Genomic DNA, 20,540 nt, shown 5'->3' with positions numbered 1-20,540 from the left:
GACTGGCTTGACCCCTTTCACATTAACCAGCAGAGGCTACTTGAACACAGGAACAGACCTGTCCCTTCCTTTGTCTAACATTAATCAGTGCCTTTGACTTTCTTTTCTAATCAGCCCTGATGGGACTGCCTCTGAGACCTGCATTTCCCAACAGTGTTTCCTTTCTAATGGCGCTGGATGGGATCCATTAAAACAAGGAGTAACTTTGTTTCTGCCACTGGCCTGTAACTCCTTGAGAGGTTTGTTAAATCTCCGGTCAGTGCCCAGCTCTCAACTGGGCTGAACACTTCTTGGAGCACTCATTAAGGCATGTGAAGTTACAATGACCTATGTGTCCTGCTGTAGAGCTCCGCAGGGTCACAAGTGCTAAATGGGTAATTGGAAGATATCTTTTTAGTAGGTGCTTTGCTAATGGGAATGGTTTTAACGAGCACATAACAAAGAGGTTTTATTATTAATAAATTATTTTTATTATCTTATGCAAGATTCAATTAAATTAACGTGTTTCAAATGAAATTGATCAGGGTTCCTTCATGCTGGGGATCTGTCACAGCAGATCTGTGATAAGACTTATAGAAACAGCGCATCCTTAAGGTCAAAAACCTTACGCACCACAGACAAACCGTTCATTGCCACTTCTCTGATCAGCCACCAGGGAACAAGATAAGTACTTATTACAGCCTATCCCCTTGCCGCTGCTGTCCTGAGCAGAGTGTTACAATCACTCTGCAAGCCTCTTGTCAGCTGAAATTCCCACCTGCTTTGCCTGTGAAATCAGCTGCACACAGAGGCAGGAGGAATATTCGGTTGTAAGCAAAAATACTGATACAGTTTTCAACTTAATAGAGTGCCTATGACTGCCCCTGCCCACTGAAGTCCACTTTCCACAGAGATGGGTCCATTCATGATAGATAGATAGATAGATAGATAGATAGATAGATAGATAGATAGATAGATAGATAGATGAGGTGACCAGGAAATAAATTCAATGAGATTGTTGGACAGCGAGATGATTAGACAGATGACAAGGCAGATTGACAGATGTTTAGATGAGCCATTAAGATTGCCAGGTGGGTAGATAATTGGATGGACAAATAGAAGAGGGAGGAAAAAATTAACAGACATCTTGAAGGACAGAGACAGGGTGGGTTAGATAATATCTTTTATTGGCCCAACTTCTGTTGTCTCTTGTCTCACTAATATCCTGGGACTGACTCGGCTACAGCTAAATGCATATCTTGATGGACAGATAGACTAGTAGGTGGATGCGCTTATGGTTACGCAGATGGATAGTTAGATGGATGGATAGTGGACAAATGATTAGATAAGGCAGAGGGTATACAAACTATTTCACACACACACACACACACCACCCTCCCTTCAGACAATGTGCTTCAAAAGCAACCCAAGGAGATCCATTCTCTGTGTCAGAACCTCTAAGTGAGTTCACACTCCATGTCGTCTATGCCTGCCAGTGAGGAGGCCACGTGGTGCCATATACAATGTTGTTGTTTTCATGTGGTTGCTCAGGGAGATAAAAGAGGCTATAAAATTTTTAAAGACTCAATAATAATGGGGGATTTCAAGCAAACTGCGAAGAGCTACAAAAGAATTTCACAAAACTGGATGATGGCAACAAAATGGCAGGTGAAATTCAATGTTGCAAAGTAATGCGCATTGGACAACATAATCCTAACTATACATATAAAATGATGGGGTCTAAATTAACTGTTACTGCTCAAGAAAGAGATCTTGGAGTCATTGTGGATAATTCTCCGAAAACATCCATTCAATGTGCAGTGGCAGTTCAAAAAGTTGGGAATGTTGGGAATCATTAAGAAAGGGATAGCTAATAAGACAGAAAATATTGTATTACCTCTATATAAATCCATGGTATGCCCACATTTGTATATAATATAGCATGCAGATGTGATCACTATCTTTAAAAAGAGATATCGGAATTGGAAAAGGTTCAGAAAAGGCAACAAAATGATTAGGGGTATGGAACGGCTTCCGTATGAGGAGAAATGAATAAGTCTGGGACTCTCCAGCTTGGAAAAAAGAGATGACTAAGCGGGGATATGATTGAGGTCTACAAAATCATGACTGGTGTAAAGAAAGTAAATAAGAAAGCAAGTGTTATTTATGCCTTCTCATAACACACCAGCTAGGGGTCTCCAAGTGAAATTAATAGGCAGCAGGTTTAAAACAAACAAAAGGAAATATTTTTCCCCACAATGCATAGTCAACCTGTGGAACTCCTTGCCAGAAGATGTTGTGAATGCCAAGACTAAAAGAGGTTTCAAAAAGAACTAGATAAGTTCATGGAGGATAGTTTGCATATTAATTCAAGCTCAGCATTTTCTCACTGGAGTCTGTTTTTGAAGCTTTTCTGTTGCAAAATTGCCACCCTTAAGTCTTTTACTGCATGGCCAGAGAGGTTGAAGTGTTCTCCTATGGGTTTTTGAAAGTTATGTTTCCTGATGTCAGATTTGTGTCTATTTATTCTTTTGTGTAGAGACTGTCTGGTTTGGCCAATGTACATGGCAGTGGGGCATTGCTGGCACATGATGGCATATATCACATTGGTAGATGTGCAGGTGAATGAGCCCCTGATGGCGTGGCTACTGTGATTAAGTCCTATGATGGTGTCACTTGAATAAATATGTGGACAGAGTTGGCATCGGGCTTTGTTGCAAGGATTGGTTCCTGGGTTAGTGTTTTTGTTGTGTGGTGTGTGGTTGCTGGAGAGTATTTGCTTCAGGTTGGGGGGCTGTCTGTAATTGAGGACTGGTCTGTCTCCCAAGATCTGTGAGAGTGAGGGATCATTTTTCAGGATAGGTTGTAGATCTTTGATGAGTTTGAAACGAGCCTAACGGAGTTAGGCAGCTAAATTCCACCAAAAGGCAATGGGAGTTGAGTGCCTAACTCCCTTAAATTTCTGAAAATTGTGTGGGATTTTCAAAAGTACCTGCATGATTTAAGAGCATAAGTCCACTGCAAAGTCAGTGGTCTCTTTGAAAATCCCACCCAATGACTTCCATCCTTCTCCACCCACCCTGCAGATATGGGGGATGGATTCCACTCTGTTTTCTCCAGTCTCCTGTTCTAGCAACTGCATGGAAAAAACTGTGTAATAGTTTTCCTGCAAGCTTCTCTCCTTGGACTCTGGAGTCTTTATTTCATAGTCACCAGTGATCTCACCACATGCGCCTGGTAAGGAAGGAGATTGCACTCTCCAATCAGTGCAAATCGGGAGTGATTCAGTTCTATTCTCATTCACACTGGAAGTGACAGAGTTACTTTCAGGCATGGGGAGAGCAGCTTCATAGTAGCACCAACAACGAGTGGGTTATTGGGCAAATATTCAAGTGTCTAATAATTCTGGGGTATCTAAGTTTTAAGAAGCCCAGATTGAAACAACTTGAAGTTGCACTTTCTGAAAATCAGATACCTTTAAGATGTATCAAGAAGAACATCCAAAATCTCTAGTCACTTTTGAAAGTCTCGACCATCCTATAGAGAGACATAGGTTAATGTCTACAGAAGAAAAAAAAAGTGATGGGGAGAAAAAAAGGAAATGTCTAAAATAAATCTCTCTCTCTCTCTCTCTCTCACACACACACACACACACACTCTGCCCCCTATAAGGCATGTTAGGCTAGGTGGTCACAATGGCCCCTTCTGGCCTTAGAATCTATGAATCTAAGAACTCAAGTTTGACAAAATAGAAATCTGCAGAGACTAAGTAATAATTAAGTGCAGACATTAGTCTGTTGGTAATTCTTATATGGGAAGAGCAGCTGTGTGCATCTTATTCTATACTATACTCTAGTAGCAATACTATAACAGTAAGTGGGTTATTGGGCAAGCAACACTGTATGCAGCTAAAAGGAATTCAACCATTTTTTCAAAATTTATAATTTTCCACAGGGTGGATAGGGAGAGAACTAGTTTGATCTCTTCTTGGAAAAAGTGTGAAACAAGAATATATATGATCTGATGAAGAGGGTCAGTGTTGCATCACTGTTTGGGATCTTGAAAACATAACCACCAGGGGAGGTGGGGGACTGAGTATTTCTGGAATGAGATCGAGGGATTACACTGAAAAATGACTGGATATTCTTCCCCTGATGTTGTTGTTTATTTTCTTTTCCTCTGATAGAATCCATGGCAAACACAGAATGGGGAAATCAAACGGCCATCACAGAATTCATCCTACTGGAATTCAGGGATCTCCCTAAGTTACAGACTCTTCTCTTCTTGCTGTTCCTAGTGATCTACACTGCGACCATGGCTGGGAACATCCTCATCGTTGCACTAGTTGTGACTGATCAGCAGCTCCATCCCCCCATGTACTTCTTCCTGGGGAACTTGTCCTGCTTGGAGACCTGCTATGCCTCGACCATCCTGCCCAGGATGCTGGCCAGTCTCTGGATTGGGGACAGAACCATTTCTGTTAATAGCTGCTTTGTACAATATTTTTTTGGTGGCTTGCTAGCTGCAGAATGTTATCTTTTGTCAGCAATGTCTTACAATTGGTATTTAGCAATATGCAAAACACTGCACTATGGAACTCTTATGAACGGCAGGTTTTGCCTCCAACTAGCAGTTGGGTCTTGGATCAGTTCTTTTGTGATTGTTGGCATGTTCACATATTTGATATCACAATAAACTTTCTGTGGCCACAATGAAGTTGACCACTTCTTTTGTGAATTCACTGCATTGTTAAAACTCTCTTGCAGTGACACGTATTTGGTGGAACTTATGGCTTTCATTATTGCTTCCGTAGATACCTCCCCCCCATTTCTCTTAAGCCTAGCATCCTACAGCTTTACTGTGGCCACTATCCTGAGAATTCCAATCACCACTGGAAAGCAAAAAGCATTTTCCACCTGCTCCTCTCACCTCATTGTAGTTACATCCTTCTACATGTCCCTTACGATTGTGTATGACCTACCAAAAACATATAAACTGAGAGCCCTGAACAAAGTGTTCTCTCTCTTCTGCAGTCTTGAATCCCCTGGTCAACCCCCGCATTTGTAGCCTGAGAAACAAAGAGGTCAAGGAGACCTTGAAAAAAAATCTCAATAAATTTATTCTAATTTGGTGAATCAGAGTTAATTCCCTTAAGTTACAATGAAGCAGTTATACCCTGAATCTGAGAGGTACCAACTGTATATTGTCCCCTAGCATGGGCCTGGTCATTTTGGTTCATCTTTGAGAAACCATTGAGATTAATTTAATCTCTTTTGCTGTTTAAATATCCAAGTATCATGTGAGCCCTTTTCACCACAGCATCTCACTGGGAATTCACATTTAGTTGTTTGCCTACTATGACCACTAGGTCCATTTCACAGTCCCCCTTATGTTCCAAGATACAACCCCACATGTATGCATTTCCTCCATTCCTGGTTCCTAAATGTACGACCTCGCATTTGGCTGTATTAAAATGCATGTGGCATCAAGTGAGCCTTGCTTACCATGCAACCCAGACCACTCTGTATCAGTGACCTAACCTCATCATTATTTCCCACTCACTGAAACTGCATTATTTGCAAACTGTATCAGCAACAATTTTGTATTTTCCTGCAGGTCATTAGTAAAGATAGTGGATATTGTTGAGCAGAGAACCAGTCCCTAAGGGAACACACTAAAACACATCCACTGGTTAGTACTTCCCCATGAACAACAATTTTTTGAGAGCTATATGTCACACATATTTTAGCCTATTTAATATGGGTGAGATTGATTTGCATACTTCTAATATGTTAATCAGATTGTCTGGTACTAAGTCAAAAGCCTTCCAGAACTCTAAATGTATTATGTTCACATAGTTACATCTCTGAACCAGACTTTTAATTTTGTCTAAGAAAGAGTGTTTGACAAGATCTATTTGGCATGAAATCCTGTTAATTGGCAACATTTTTTTTTGTATTCTATTGAAATGGATAAGCTTGTGTATCAACTGTTGCATTATTTTCCTGCTCTGATTTATATTATCTATCACACAGCCTGCTGCCTACTTATCTTTCCATTCAGGTATTAACATTATTATTTATTTTTTGCATTACATTAACACTTAGTATCTTTAGTAGCAGACTTATAAAAATAACACAGAGCTCTGACTGGCTTTTATCAAGCTATTTTGTAATGATTGAGTTGATTTTAATTACTTAGTCTTTCTTGCTAAAGGGCCTGGGAGTTACAACAATGTCCTTCGTGTCCTAAAGCAACTCAAATCTTCATAAGGAATGGTAAGGTCTCCTACTATTTTCAAGAGAAAGCATAAATACATTCCTACAACATTCACAGTTTGCATTTTTACTTTGTACTGGCAGTATCTCCTCCTTTGTTATATTAGATGGATAGATTGGTTTTAGCTTTTCAGCTAAAGCTCATTTGAACTATAAATATAGGCTGGCATTTTTAAAGCAACCTAAGAAATTTAGAGAGCAAACTCCCATTACATTTCAATTTCAGTTTCATTGAATTTCAGTGAGATTTGGGCGCCTAGCTCTTTAGGCTTATTTCAGAATCTCATCCATAACAAAACATTGTCCTTTTTATTTATTTTATTCCTAATACTGTTCTTTATAGACATCTGCCAATGTGCTCAGTGCTGTATGCAACACAGAGGAAAATATGGGTAATTTTGCTCAGATGTAGAGTCAGTTTCTTCTGCAAATAGTTATTCCAGTGAAAGAAAAGGAAAGGAAAGAAAAAAACAAAAAGAAAAGAAAAGGTTTTCCTTCAGTGTTCATAAAACATAAAATCATTATGAGATTATGAATGTCAATTTCTGTATCTTTCTATATTCATTATTAATAGTCCACTGATATATGTCTATTAAGAGATACACTGCACAGATGATAATGAGAATAAATTAATGGACAGTAATGGCAGATATGGCTGATTTTTTTTAAATGAATTTTCCAGTGAATTTAGAACTCCATTTCTCTTGATGAGTTATATGTGGGCCAATCCTGACTTGTTATTTGCAATAATTCACCGAATGGTTTAATAATCTCATGGACTTGAATGTCTGAGTGGTCCCTTATTATCATCTAGTCTGACCTCCTACATAGAACAGGCCAGATAACTTGACCCAGTGAGTCCACAACTTGTAGTTAAGCTAAAGCATATGTTTTAGAAAGAGATATCCACTCTTGATTTGAAGAGATGGAAAATACATCACATCTCCTGGTAAGGTTCTTCCAGTGGTTAATTATGCTCTTATGATTAATTACCCTCAAACTCAAGTCTGTTACGTGTAAATGGAATAATCCATCATGCAGCCACTGTAGGGTTTGTAGTTAAGATATTAGCTATGACTTGGTAAACCCAAGTTAAATTCCTTGCTCTGCCACAGACTTCCTGTCAGACCTTGGGCAAGTCACTTAATGTATGTCTACACAGCAGAAAAAATCCCTGCAGCAGCACATTTTAGAGCCTGGGTCAACTGATTTGGGGTTCCGGGGCTTGAGCTACTGGACTAAAAATAGCAGTGTAGATGTCCAGGCTTAGGCTGGAGCCTGGGATCCCAGATCCTTCCCACAGCCAGGATTTCAGTCTCACGCTCCAGCCTGAGTGAGAACGTTTACACTGCTCTTTTTAGCCACACATCCCAAATTCTATGAGCCCAAGTCAATTGAAGTGTTTTTTTTACAGTATAAACATAACAATAGTTACAATTTTCTAACTTTTGTAAGTCGAAAGAGAGATATAAAGAGATGGTGGGCACTTGGAACTTGGTGAGAAAATGATAATTTTGGAACAAACAGGTTTTGTTTATTGTGGGTTTTGTTTTGTTTGTTTTATTCCATTTTCATTTTTGTTGTTTTCAAAGATTCTGAAGAACTGACTCAAAAACTCCTTTTAGCATCAATGAAACCAATTTTTTTAATTAAAAAAAATCTAGATGACAGCTCTGATGATAATGTCTGATTGGTGACCTAAGACCAGTGGAAGAGGCAATTTTGAGAAAAACTACTCAAACTTCTGCATATTTAAAATCTGGTGACTATACGTTTCTTTTAAGTCCCCGCACCCCCCCCCACACTTTCTGCAGATGGGGAATAATTCAACCATCAGCAAAATTTTCTCTTAGGCAAAAGAGCAGTTCTTTGAGGCTGGCCATTAGCAATTAACGTGTTGTTTATATTGTCTCCAGCATAACAATATAATTAATTCCCTGGTCACAATGACATCAAGTCCCTTTTATCGATGGTATGAAAGAAGGTTCTGCCTATTCCTAGAATGAATATAAAGATGAAGAACAGAAGACTTCCATTTTTCTGTAAGGATAAAAAGCAAAATCAACTGAGTGGTGCAGCCATGCGAGTGCATCTTCTTAGGAGTATGCAAGGTCTCTTTAAACGAGGGAGCAAGATCTATGAAGAATATCAGTTGAACAGACATCCTGAAGAAACCACAACCCAATCATGGAAACCCTGAGAGAGGAGGTTGCATGAGAACTTCCAGATGGTGATCCAGGTAGCATAGTTCTTTGCCAGTGCTGTTAGAACATAAGAATAGCTGTACTGGGTCAGACAAATGGTTCATCTAGCCCAGTATCCGGTCTTCCAACAGTGGCCAGTGCCAGGTGCTTTAGAGGGGAATGAACAAAACAGGGGCAACTACCAAGTGATGCATCCCCACCATCAAGTCCCAGCTTCTGGCAGTCAGTGGTTCAGGGACACCCATAGCATGATGTGTCCTTGACCATCTTGGCAATTAAGCCATAGATGGATCTATTCTTCTGGAATTTATCGAATTCTTTTCTGAATCCAGAAAATAGTTTGGGTCTTTAAAATATCCCCTGTCAATGAGTTCCACAGGTTTACAGTGCATTGTGTGAAGAATTACTTCCTTATGTTTGATTTAAACCTCTGCCTGGGTGACCCCCGAGTACTTGTGTTATGTGAAGGAGTAAAGAACACTCTCCTGTTCAATTTCTACATGTCATTCATAATTTTTATAAACCTCTATCATATCCCCCCTTAGTTATCTTTTTTCTAAGATGAACAGTCCCGGTCTTTTTGACTTCTTTTGTATGAAGCTGTTCTATGCACCTAATCATTTTTGTTGCCTTTCTCTGCATCTTTTTCCAATTCTAATATATCTTTTTTGAGATGGGCAACCAGAACTGCATTCAGTATTCAAGGTATGGGTGTACCATGGATTTATATGGTGGCATTATTATAAATTCTGTTTTATTATCTATCCTTTCATAATGATTCCTTACATTTCATTAGCTTTTTGACTGCCACTTCACATTGAACAGATGTATTCAGAGAACTATCCGCAATGACTCCAAAATCTCATTCTTGAGTGGTAACAGCTAATTTAGATCCCATAATTTTGTATGCGTAGTTGGGATTATTTTTTTCTAATGAGTTTATTAGTTTGCAATTATCAACATTGAATTTCATCTGCCATTTTGTTGTCACATCACCCAGTTTTGTGAGACCCCTCTGTAACTCTTCGCAGTCAGCTTTGGACTTAATTGTCTTGAGTAATTTTGTACCACTTGCAAATTTTGCCACCTCATTGTGAGTGTTTCAATGTCCCCTTCAACTGGTATGATTCAAACAGCAAGAACTGTTTAACAAAAGTTCAAACAAACAAAAAGATTAACAAAAATAAATCTGCAACAAGGGTTTTGGATTTCAAAAGGGCTGACTTTCAAAAATTAAGGAATTAGTTAGGGAAGTGGATTGGACTGAAGAACTTATGGATCTAAAGGTAGAGGAGGCCTGGGATTACTTTAAATCAAAACTGCAGAAGCTATCGGAAGCCTGTATCCCAAGAAAGGGGAAAAAAATTCATAGGAAGGAGTTGTAGACCAAGCTGGATGAGCAAGCATCTTAGAGAGGTGATTAAGAAGAAGCAGAAAGCATACAGGGAGAAGGAAAGCTACCTAATTGAGGTCAGAACATGTAGGGATCAAGTGAGACAGGCTAAAAGTCGAGTAGAGTTGGACCTTGCAAAGGGAATTAAAACCAATAGTAAAAGGTTCTATAGCCATATAAATAAGAAGAAAACTAAGAAGGAAGAAGTGGGGCCGCTTAACACTGAGGATGGAGTGGAGGTTAAAGATAATCTAGGCATGGCCCAATATCTAAACAAATACTTTGCCTCAGTCTTTAATAAGGCTAAAGAGGATCTTGGGGATAATGGTAGCATGACAAATGGGAAGGAGGATATAGAGGTAGATATTACCATATCAGAGGTAGAAGCGAAACTGAAACAGCTTAATGGGACTAAATCGGGGGGCCCAGATAATCTTCATCCAAGAATATTAAAGGAATTGGCACCTGAAATTGCAAGCCAATTAGCAAGAATTTTTAAAGAATCTGTAAACTCAGGAATAGTACCGAACGATTGGAGAATTGCTAATATAGTTCCTATTTTTAAGAAAGGAAAAAAAAGTGATCTGGGTAACTACAGGCCAGTTAGTTTGACATCTGTGGTATGCAAGGTCCTGGAAAAAATTTTGAAGGAGAAATTAGTTAAGGACATTGAAGTCAATGGTAAATGGGACAAAATACAACATGGTTTTACAAAAGGTAGATCGTGCCAAACCAACATAATCTCCTTTTTTGAAAAAGTAACAGACTTTTTAGATAAAGGAAATGCAGTGGATCTAATTTACCTAGATTTCAGTAAGGCATTTGATACCGTGCCACATGGGGAATTATTAGTTAAATTGGAGAAGATGGGGATCAATATGAACATCAAAAGGTGGATAAGGAATTGGTTAAAGGGGAGACTGCAACGGGTCCTACTGAAAGGCGAACTGTCAGGTTGGAGGGAGGTTACCAGTGGAGTTCCTCAGGGATCGGTTTTGGGACCAATCTTATTTAATCTTTTTATTACCGATCTTGGCACAAAAAGTGGAAGTTTGCTAATAAAGTTTGCAGATGATACAAAGCTGGGAGGTATTGCCAATTCGGAGAAGGATCGGGATATTATACAGGAGGATCTGGATGATCTTGTAAACTGGAGTAATAGTAATAGGATGAAATTTAATAGTGAGAAGTGTAAGGTTATGCATTTAGGGATTAATAACAAGAATTTTAGTTATAATTTGGGGACGCATCAATTAGAAGTAACGGAAGAGGAGAAGGACCTTGGAGTATTGGTTGATCATAGGATGACTATGAGCTGCCAATGTGATATGGCTGTGAAAAAAGTGAATGCGGTTTTGGGATGCATCAGGAGAGGCATTTCCAGTAGGGATAAGGAGGTTTTAGTACTGTTATACAAGGCACTGGTGAGACCTCACCTAGAATACTGTGTGCAGTTCTGGTCTCCCATGTTTAAAAAGGATGAATTCAAACTGGAGCAGGTACAGAGAAGGGCTACTAGGATGATCCGAGGAATGGAAAACTTGTCTTATGAAAGGAGACTTAAGGAGCTTGGCTTGTTTAGCCTAACTAAAAGAAGGTTGAGGGAGATATGATTGCTCTCTATAAATATATCAGAGGGATAAATACAGGAGAGGGAGAGGAATTATTTCAGCTCAGCACCAATGTGGACACAAGAACAAATGGTATAAACTGGCCACCAGAAGTTTAGACTTGAAATCAGACGAAGGTTTTAACCATCAGAGGAGTGAAGTTTTGGAATAACCTTCCAAGGGAAGCAGTGGGGGCAAAAGATCTATCTGGTTTTAAGATTCTACTCGATAAGTTTATGGAGGAGATGGTATGATGGGATAATGGGATTTTGGTAAGTAATTGATCTTTAAATATTCAGGGTAAATAGGCCAAATCCCCTGAGATGGGATATTAGATGGATGGGATCTGAGTTATTATAGAAAATTCTTTCCTGGGTATTTGGCTGGTGAATCTTGCCCATATGCTCAGGGTTTAGCTGATTGCCATATTTGGGGTCGGGAAGGAATTTTCCTCCAGGGCAGATTGGAGAGGCCCTGGAGGTTTTTTCGCCTTCCTCTGTAGCATGGGGCATGGTTGACTTGAGGAGGCTTCTCTGCTCCTTGAAGTCTTGAACCATGATTTAAGGACTTCAATAGCTCAGACATGGGTGAGGTTTTTCATAGGAGTGGGTGGGTGAGATTCTGTGGCCTGCGCTGTGCAGGAGGTCGGACTAGATGATCAGAATGGTCCCTTCTGACCTTAGTATCTATGAATCTGTGAATGTATGAACTGGATTTATGAAACAAACTGTAGTTACTTCTTAGAACAGGATCGGAGCTGGTCGGAAACCATTTTTTTCTCCTGAAATTTCTGACTAAAACTATTCAACACCCAAAACTGACCATTATTTTGACAACTCAACCGTCGTTAGCCAAACTTGCCCAAACCTGTACAACTTCAGCTGAGAACTGGCAAAATACAAATATTTTGGATGGAAAATGTTCAGTTTCTGTTCTTTCAGTTTTCCAGTGAAAAAAAAATGAACATTTTGAGGAAAGCAGACACTTCCCATGAAATTTTTCATCCAGCTGAAAACCCAGTCATTCTTTTGGAAAACAAAGTTTGTATGGAAAAAAATTGACAAGCCCCATAAAGGACACAAAAGCCACTCTCCCTCATACAACCCAGCATCTCACAGTTCATATTCATAGCTGGTCCTGTCTTCTCTCCCCCTAGACACTCATCACAATAGGAACTATTTGTTGTTATAAGCTTCCTATATTCTCATCTATCTAAGGTTCTTCTCTGGCCCCTGTTACCACAGTATCTGTGCACCTCCATCTTTTCATGTATTCATCCTCACAACACTCCTGTGAGGTAGGGATGTCTATTATCTCCATTTTTTACCCAAGGAGAAATAGTTAAAAGAACCTAAATACCTTGCTGCTGATTACACAGGAAATCCATGGCACCAAAAGCAATTTAATGCAGATTTCATAAATCCAAACCTAGCACTCTAACCATTGCACCACCCTTCCTTCTTTCAAGCTCTATTTCTCTCAGTTCTTCCAGGCTCTGAAACACAGCTATTGTGAATTGATAGGGATATGTCGATTTACACTATAAGAGAGATTTCACATGGCTTCTAATCTAACTCCCATCTTAAATATCCAAAGTAAGTGTGAGTCTTATATGCCACAATTATTTGGTCATGTATCAGTTAATCTTTAAGATTAATAAAATTAAGGTTGCCAATTTATAATATTCTTCTCAATAATAACTTCTGGCTCATTTTCTCTGGCAAATAATTTATTACTATAATGCCACTATTTTTCTTGTACAAGTAATCTAATTTATCATGATGAAATCCAGTGTTAATGTCCACACACATGCTCTGAATGCATTTTCAAAAAACATGCAGCACTGAACTCACTCTGCTCACAGAGAAATCTGTGGGAATTTTACATTCTTATTTTACATTCTTATTTTACAATTTTACATTATTATTTTACATTCATTTACATTAATAGGAGCAGTGTTAGACTTTGAAAATCTCACTCAATGTCTTCCTTTCTTTCTTTCTTTACATCTAGAACTGGCCAGAAATTTTATTTTTCCACAGAAAATTTTGACAAAACTGTGTGGGAATCGTTTAATAGAAATGTTCAGCAGAACATTGCAACTTTTCATTGAAAATTTGAAAAAAGTTGTCTGCTAAAAACATTTGTTTTAAGGTTAAAGGAAAACAGAGACTTTCTGCAAAATTTTTCATGTAGTTGAAACTCAGTTTACCATTAAAAATAATATTTTATGGAAAAGTTTCAACCTACCCAAATCCCAGACTCTCTGTCTAACTGTGTACCTATCTCTCTGTATGATTCACAAATGTTTGTTTTCCTTTCTTGCTATATTTTCAAAGATTATAATTTCTTCATTATCTGTCTCTCGCTGAGACTGCTGAATTGGAATTAATTTGCAAACTGGATACAATTAATTTAGGCTTGAATAGAGACTGGGAATGGATGAGTCATTACACAAGTAAAACTATTTCCCCCATGTTATTTCTCCCCCCCCGACCCCCCCACTGTTCCTCAGATGTTCTTGTTAACTGCTGGAAATGGCCTACCTTGCTTGTCATCATGAAAGGTTTTTCTCCTTTCTCCCCCCTGCTGCTGGTGATGGCTCATCTTAAGTGATCACTCTCCTTACAGGGTGTATGATAAACCCATTGTTTCATGTTCTCTGTGTATGTATATAAATCTCCCCACTGTATTTTCCACTGAATACATCTGATGAAGTGAGCTGTAGCTCATGAAAGCTTACGCTCAAATAAATTTGTTAGTCTCTAAAGTGCCACAAGTCCTCCTTTTCTTTTTGCGAATACAGACTAACACGGCTGCTACTCTGAAACCTGTTAATCAGGAGTTGCCAATAAGCAAAATCCAGGGTACAAAGCCCTGGGCCTTGCCTTCCCTGACTGTAGCTTCATAAACCTGACTGCAGCCGGGGCCTTTCTTCCAAAAAAAGTTGTTAAGCGGTATATCTGCTGCCAATATCCATATGCCATTAACATTACAGTCAATGGGAAGGAATTTGTTCCCACCAAAAAGTTGCTATTAAACAAAAGTTGTTTTTATTAGGATTGCTATTAAGTGGCATCCATTGTAAATTATGAAGGGCCTAGTAAAAAGTAAAAAGACAGAATTTTTAAAGGGAATGGCCTACTAAAAAGTAAAAAGACAGAATTTTTAAAGGGGATATAAAATCTCATTCTTCAGAGTTTAAATCGATCCAAATTATTAGAATGATGCCTTTCTGGGTTACAGATTATCCCTCATCTGCCTATTGCATGGTTTCTTTCACCGTATTCTGAAACAATATTCTGGTCAGAGACAGGACCATGGCTCTGATCCAGCCTTGCAATTCCTATGTTCCTTAGTCAAGATGTGGACATTCTGATTTTGGTTTAAACCTGGCATATTTCATTTTAATTTAAGTCAATTAGTAATCTACTTAAACTGAAATGAAATAAGACACACAAACCAAAATAAGAAAGTATCTCTAGGGGTTTCACCAGTTTAACCAGTAAAAAAAAACAAACAAACAAAATCTATATAAGTTTCAGTGGTGTAACTTCTCATGTATATAGGACTAATACAGGAATTTTATAAAAGGGCCTAAGGTAGTTAGGTACCTACATTGAAATGGGTTTTGGATACTAACTCTTTAGGCTCCTTTGAAAACCCCAGAGTAAGTACTTTAGGTTCTGTATCATAGCATTAAGAAGACAAAGTACACTGGAACAGGGACAAAGCATGGTTGTCTCAAATAATCTGCTATTGAGACTTGTGTCGTTTAATTTTAAACACGTCAAATTATAGGTCTTCCATCAACTCCTGTAGGAAATTATAGGATGGCCAAGTGGACATCATTCTCCAAAATGTTATTTATGGCCAGTCTAAGATGTATCTTGAACACTTTAGCATCATTATTATACTGGTGCTCTAAATATTCTTTTTTCTCCTTAGTGTAAATAATTCTTTTTTCTCCTTAGTGTTTATGCTACATGTGGACAAATTTGCTTTGCTTAATTTTTGACATTGTTGAATACAGTGGGGCAAATTCAGAGGTGAATCAAAGTGAATGCAAAAGAGATAAAGCTTGGGTAACTTACGCAGTAAACAGCTGGGAGAATAGGTTTAGTGGGACTAGCAAAGTAAAAGTATCATAAGTTCTTATGTGTTAGACATCTGGGGACCAGAGAGAATACTAACACAATCATAAGAAAATTACTTTCCCTTCTGTTCTGTGAATCGAAGTACAAAGAGTAAAAACTTGTCACTGATCATTATTGGACAAGCTATTTTGGTGCCTAAAGATGCAGATAGTCACCTACAAGGAAAGATTGAAAAAAAATCCAAAACCTGGGTTTGTTTCGTCTGGAGAAGAGAAGACTCTGGGGGAGAGGGGGAACATGATAACAGTCTTCAAGTACATAAAAGGTGTTGTAAAGATTAGTTTAATAAGTTATTCTCCTTAATCACGGAGGACAGGACAAGAAGCAATGGGCTTAAATTGCAGCAAGGGAGATTTAGGTTGGACATTAGAAAAAACTTGCTGTCAGACTAGTTAACCACTAGAACAAATTACCTAGGGAGTTTGTAGATTCTCTGTCCTTGGAGGTTTTTAAGAATAGATTAGATAGAAAGCTGTCAGTGATGGTATAGGAAATACTTAGTTGTGCCTCAGTGAAAGTGACTGGACTAGATGACCTTTTGAGGTCCCTTCCAGTCCTACATTTCTGTGATCATTTTTATGACTTCAAAAGTACCTAGTGTAACTGTGCCTTAGTGGGTCAGAACTGAGGTAGCCAAATTCAGGATGAACTCCTGAGAAATAGGGCAAACACAACCCATAACTGGTGGTTATTCTTTTATTAGATATACCAAACCAGCCACAAAAATAAACTCCTGTTTCACCACACTGGCTAACAAGAAAACATAAAAGCAGTTTCTTCAGGCATTCCAGTCCTTATATCACCACCAAAACCACTGGATTCATAGATGAGTGATTCTTTACAACCAGTCTCATGAAATAATAGGTTCTTCTGATCCCAAAGGACCAGCCACATACCCAGGTCAATATATAACTCAGATCTTACCCAAAAATCTCGCTGATGCCAATCGTTTAGTATCTAAAATCTAAAGTTTTATAGAAAGAAAGAAAGAAAGAAAGAAAGAAAGAAAGAAAGAAAGAAAGAAAGAAAGAAAGAAAGAAAGAAAGAAAGAAAGAAAGAAAGAAAGAAAGAAAGAAAGTTAAAATTGGTTAAAGGAATCAATTACAGACAGTAATGGCAAAGTTCTTGGTTCAGGCTTGTATCAGTGATGGAATAAACTGCTGGCTTAAGTCAAGTCTCTGGAGTACATCCACAGCTTGGATGGGTCATTCAGTTCTTTGTTCAGAGCTTCAGTTTGTAGCAAAGTACCCCCAGAAGTAAGGATTGAAGACGAAATGGAGGTGTTTCCAAGGCCTTTTATAGCCATGGGGAGGGCATTCCATTGTTCTTACTGTGGAAAACTACAGCAACAAGATGGCGTTTGGAATCATGTGGGGAAGTCTCGTGCCCATGCATTTTGCCTAGTCACAGCAGGAAATTCCATTAAGTGTAGGTGGGCGTCTCCCATGGTCCATGGTCAGTTAAATGTTCTTTCGATGGGCCACTCAATTTGAACAGTCCCTCCAAGATGTGCTGGCTAGCTACCTTGTGGGCGGTACTCCAGGAATAAACATTTGAAATCCAAGTATAGAGTCAATAGTTATAACTTCAAATACAAAAATTATACATGCATACAGATAGCATAATCATAACTAGCAAATCATAACCTTGTCATAGACACCTCACTTGACAACCTTTGTGCAATATTCGCTGCAAATATATAACCGTGGTTGCAACAATGAGCTATAAGGTCATATTTTAATCAGATAACATCACACCTACATACCTGACTCCTATTCAAATCTGACCCCAAATCCTGACATCCTTACTTTGTTTTTCCTCAAATGTAATTTTTAATTGAGTAAGAGTAAGAAATGAGTAGAGCTGGTTGATACATGTTTCTATAAAGTCCAGCTGATGTTTCCAAATTTAAATATTTTGCAATTTTCATTCCATGGTGATTTTCAAAATCTTGATGGTTATTCGCAACAGAGGAACAAAAAGGAAATCGGAAACGTCAGAATTTCCATCAGGACAGACACGCCATTTTTATTCATTTCTGCAGTGAGTCAGAATAGGAACTTCAGAATGTGTCACTCTAGTTAAAAGGAAAAAAGATCTTATATTCAAGATGAAAAAAAAATCAAATTAAAAAAAATGTCACCAGGGAAGCTGTGAAAAGCATCCAGCATTCTTCAGCCCAACTCCAATGCCCCAGCTGCTACTGTATTGTAAGTCCCAGTCAGACTCGATGCACATCAATATAAATGAAAGGCTGACACAAGAGATGAACATCATCGTATTACAAAGGAAAGAGCCAGGTCCTACATACTTCTCTCTGTTCTCACAGTTTAAGATGATAACGATTAGTCAGTGGTTATTACCTATATATCAGGGAAAGTGTATGACAGTGTTGATGGGCTATGGAATATTAATCAGCTTTCCAGCCTGAAGTGTATCTGGATATTGAGTTTCAGTAAGGCATGTGTCACAAATATAAAGGGAAGGGTAACCACCTTTCTGTATACAGTACTATAAAATCCCTCCTGGCCAGAGGCAAAATCCTTTCACCTGTAAAGGGTTAAGAAACTAAGGTAACTCTCTTGGCACCTGACCCAAAATGGCCAATGAGGGGACAAGATTCTTTCAAATCTGGAGGGTGGGGGGAACAAAGGATCTGTCTGTCTGTGTGATGCTTCTGCCGGGAACAGATCAGGAATGCAGCCTTACAGCTTCTGTTAGTAGGTAAGTAATCTAGCTACAAATTCATTAAATTTCCTTTTGTTTAATGGCTGGTAAAATAAGCTGTGCTGGATGGAATGTATATTCCTATTTTTGTGTCTTTTTGTACTTTAAGGTTTTGTCTAGAGGGATTTTCTATGTTTTGAATCTGATTACCCTGTAAGGTATTTACCATCCTGATTTTACAGAGGTAATTTTTTACCTTTTCTTTAATTAAAATTCTTCTTTTAAGAACCTGATTGATTTTTCATTGTTCTTAAGATCCAAGGGTTTGGGTCGGTGTTCATTTGTACCAATTGGTGAGGATTTTTATCAAGCCTCATAACCACCATCCTGAGAATACTTTCCGCAACCAGGAGGCACAAGGCATTTTCCACCTGCTCCTCTCACCTCATTGTGGTGACCATCTTCTATGGGACCCTGATTCTTGTTTATCTGTTATCAAAAACCCACACACTGAGAGACCTGAATAAACTGTTCTCTCTCTTCTACACTGTCCTGACTCCTCTGGCCAATCCACTCATCTACAGCCTGAGAAACAAGGAAGTTAGCAAGGCCTTAAGCAAAGAAGTTAGAGGATGTATTGATTTCTTTGGAAGGCAGACACTCCCTTACTGTTTTAGATTAAAATAACAAACATGCAAGAGAGTTGATTGTCGAAAGTGGAGTTCAGATTACTGATGATTTTCTATTATGAAATAGAACCAATAAATTTTCCAAAGAGTCTATGTGAATTTATTTTGAGGTTTTATTATTCCTGTTCCATACATCTATCTGGCTATCTACCCATCCATCCATCTGAATTTCCACAGTGTCAGATCTTGAGGTCCATACGCATGCCATCCTTACTCCATGTTCAGTCACATTCCTTCCTCCTTCTTACTGAGTCCAATTCCCATTTGCTTCAGTTGAGTATTTATTGAAGTGGCTGCTGTAGAATTGTCATGTAGTTGCATGCTACATTGACAAAAAGAGGCGTTTCCATTGATATACTTAAACCACCCCTCTGAGAGGCAATAGCTAAGTCAACAGAAGACTTCTTCCATGGATCTAGCTGTGCATACACTGTGAGTTAGATCAAATTAGCTACGTCACTCAGGGTTCAGAATTTTTCATAGACCTGAGTGGTGAAGCTAGGTTGATCTAATTTTTAAGTGTAGACCAAGCCCTAGTTAAAGAGGATGGGTCTGCTAACCAGAGGTCAGAACTCTGTGTATCCCCCATTTTCCCCTTTTGTGCTTTCCAATTTTCATCCAACAGCAATACAATTCTGCCCACTGAGTCCTAGAACATTCCCTGAAGTTTTTGACTGGATCAGATGTGGTGTTCAAACGTTACTGCATTGTGGAACAACAGACAGACAAGCTGAGAAATTCCATTACATCGAGTCCTTGTGTATCAAAGCACTGTGAGGAATTTGGATACTGCAGTGATGAGGGTTATATAGGTACCTAATGCAGACAGACGTACAGACAGACAGATTGATAGATCAATCCCACAGATGGCTTTGAAAATCTCACCCTTACTGTGTAGGATATTAGACTGAGCAACCAAACACCAATGTAAGGATATCAACATCTCCTTAGAGAGATCTTCCTTTGGCTGGAGAAGCTCCAATGACAAGTTATGTGCAGGTCCTAGGACATTTCTTTCCCCAAGCCTTTGGCATGGCAGGGCACACTTACTGTTCAGACCTTAGGTTACTTATGTATTCCAAGCTGAGAAGAGCAAAATGGTGGCCAAGAAGCTGATCTCCACTTGCTGCTTAGCCCAGTATACAAGAGATTTTTTTTTCTCTTTTTTGAGGAAAAATCTTTTCTTTGGGGAAAACAGACATTTACCATGAAAATTGTATTTTACCCCAATCCCCAATTTTCCTTCAGGTGGGTCCAAACATGGGCAGTTAGCCCAAGCCCCCACCACCGCTGCAATAACCACATTGCTAGTTTAAGCATGCTAGCTCAAGCCCTGGTAGTGCACGTCTATCTCCACAGGCTGGGAGGCTGGCTTCCAGCTGCAGTGCAGACATACCATGAAGACCTTCAAGGTGGGGCTTTTCTCTTTCTATGTTTGAATAGCACCTGGGACAAATAGTCCCAATCCTGTCTGGGTCCTGTGAGGTGTTAATAATAAACAATAATGATGATGATAATAAATAATGAAGGATTTCTGCAGAAGAATCCAGTTTATCCAAAACC

The 20,540-nt window shown here is 38.8% G+C and overlaps 1 protein-coding gene across 1 annotated transcript; it reads left to right on the top strand.

The window, feature by feature from the left end:
* Positions 1-4,170: 4,170 nt before the first annotated feature.
* Positions 4,171-20,249, top strand: LOC119842195 (olfactory receptor 10K2-like). The gene is made up of 4 exons (XM_043496149.1): positions 4,171-4,436; positions 4,719-4,884; positions 18,709-18,912; positions 20,226-20,249. Exons 1-4 carry the CDS (start codon positions 4,171-4,173, stop codon positions 20,247-20,249), a joined length of 660 nt encoding a protein of 219 aa, XP_043352084.1.
* The last annotated feature ends 291 nt before the right edge of the window (positions 20,250-20,540 follow it).

This window comes from Dermochelys coriacea, chromosome 13, assembly GCF_009764565.3.
Source record: "Dermochelys coriacea isolate rDerCor1 chromosome 13, rDerCor1.pri.v4, whole genome shotgun sequence".
NCBI classification, from domain to species: domain Eukaryota; kingdom Metazoa; phylum Chordata; order Testudines; family Dermochelyidae; genus Dermochelys; species Dermochelys coriacea.
The sequence above is the reverse complement of the archived record's forward strand: the minus strand, read 5'-3'. Positions and strand labels throughout refer to the sequence as shown.

Bases quoted from the DNA above. Each gene is read 5' to 3' on its own strand.
- LOC119842195 (XM_043496149.1), top strand. From the start codon at position 4,171: ATGGCAAACACAGAATGGGGAAATCAAACGGCCATCACAGAATTCATC. The intron at 4,437-4,718 runs GATTGGGGACAG...CTTTTGTGAATT, and splicing joins AGGATGCTGGCCAGTCTCTG to CACTGCATTGTTAAAACTCT. The intron at 4,885-18,708 runs GCATTTTCCACC...AGGAGGCACAAG, and splicing joins TCACCACTGGAAAGCAAAAA to GCATTTTCCACCTGCTCCTC.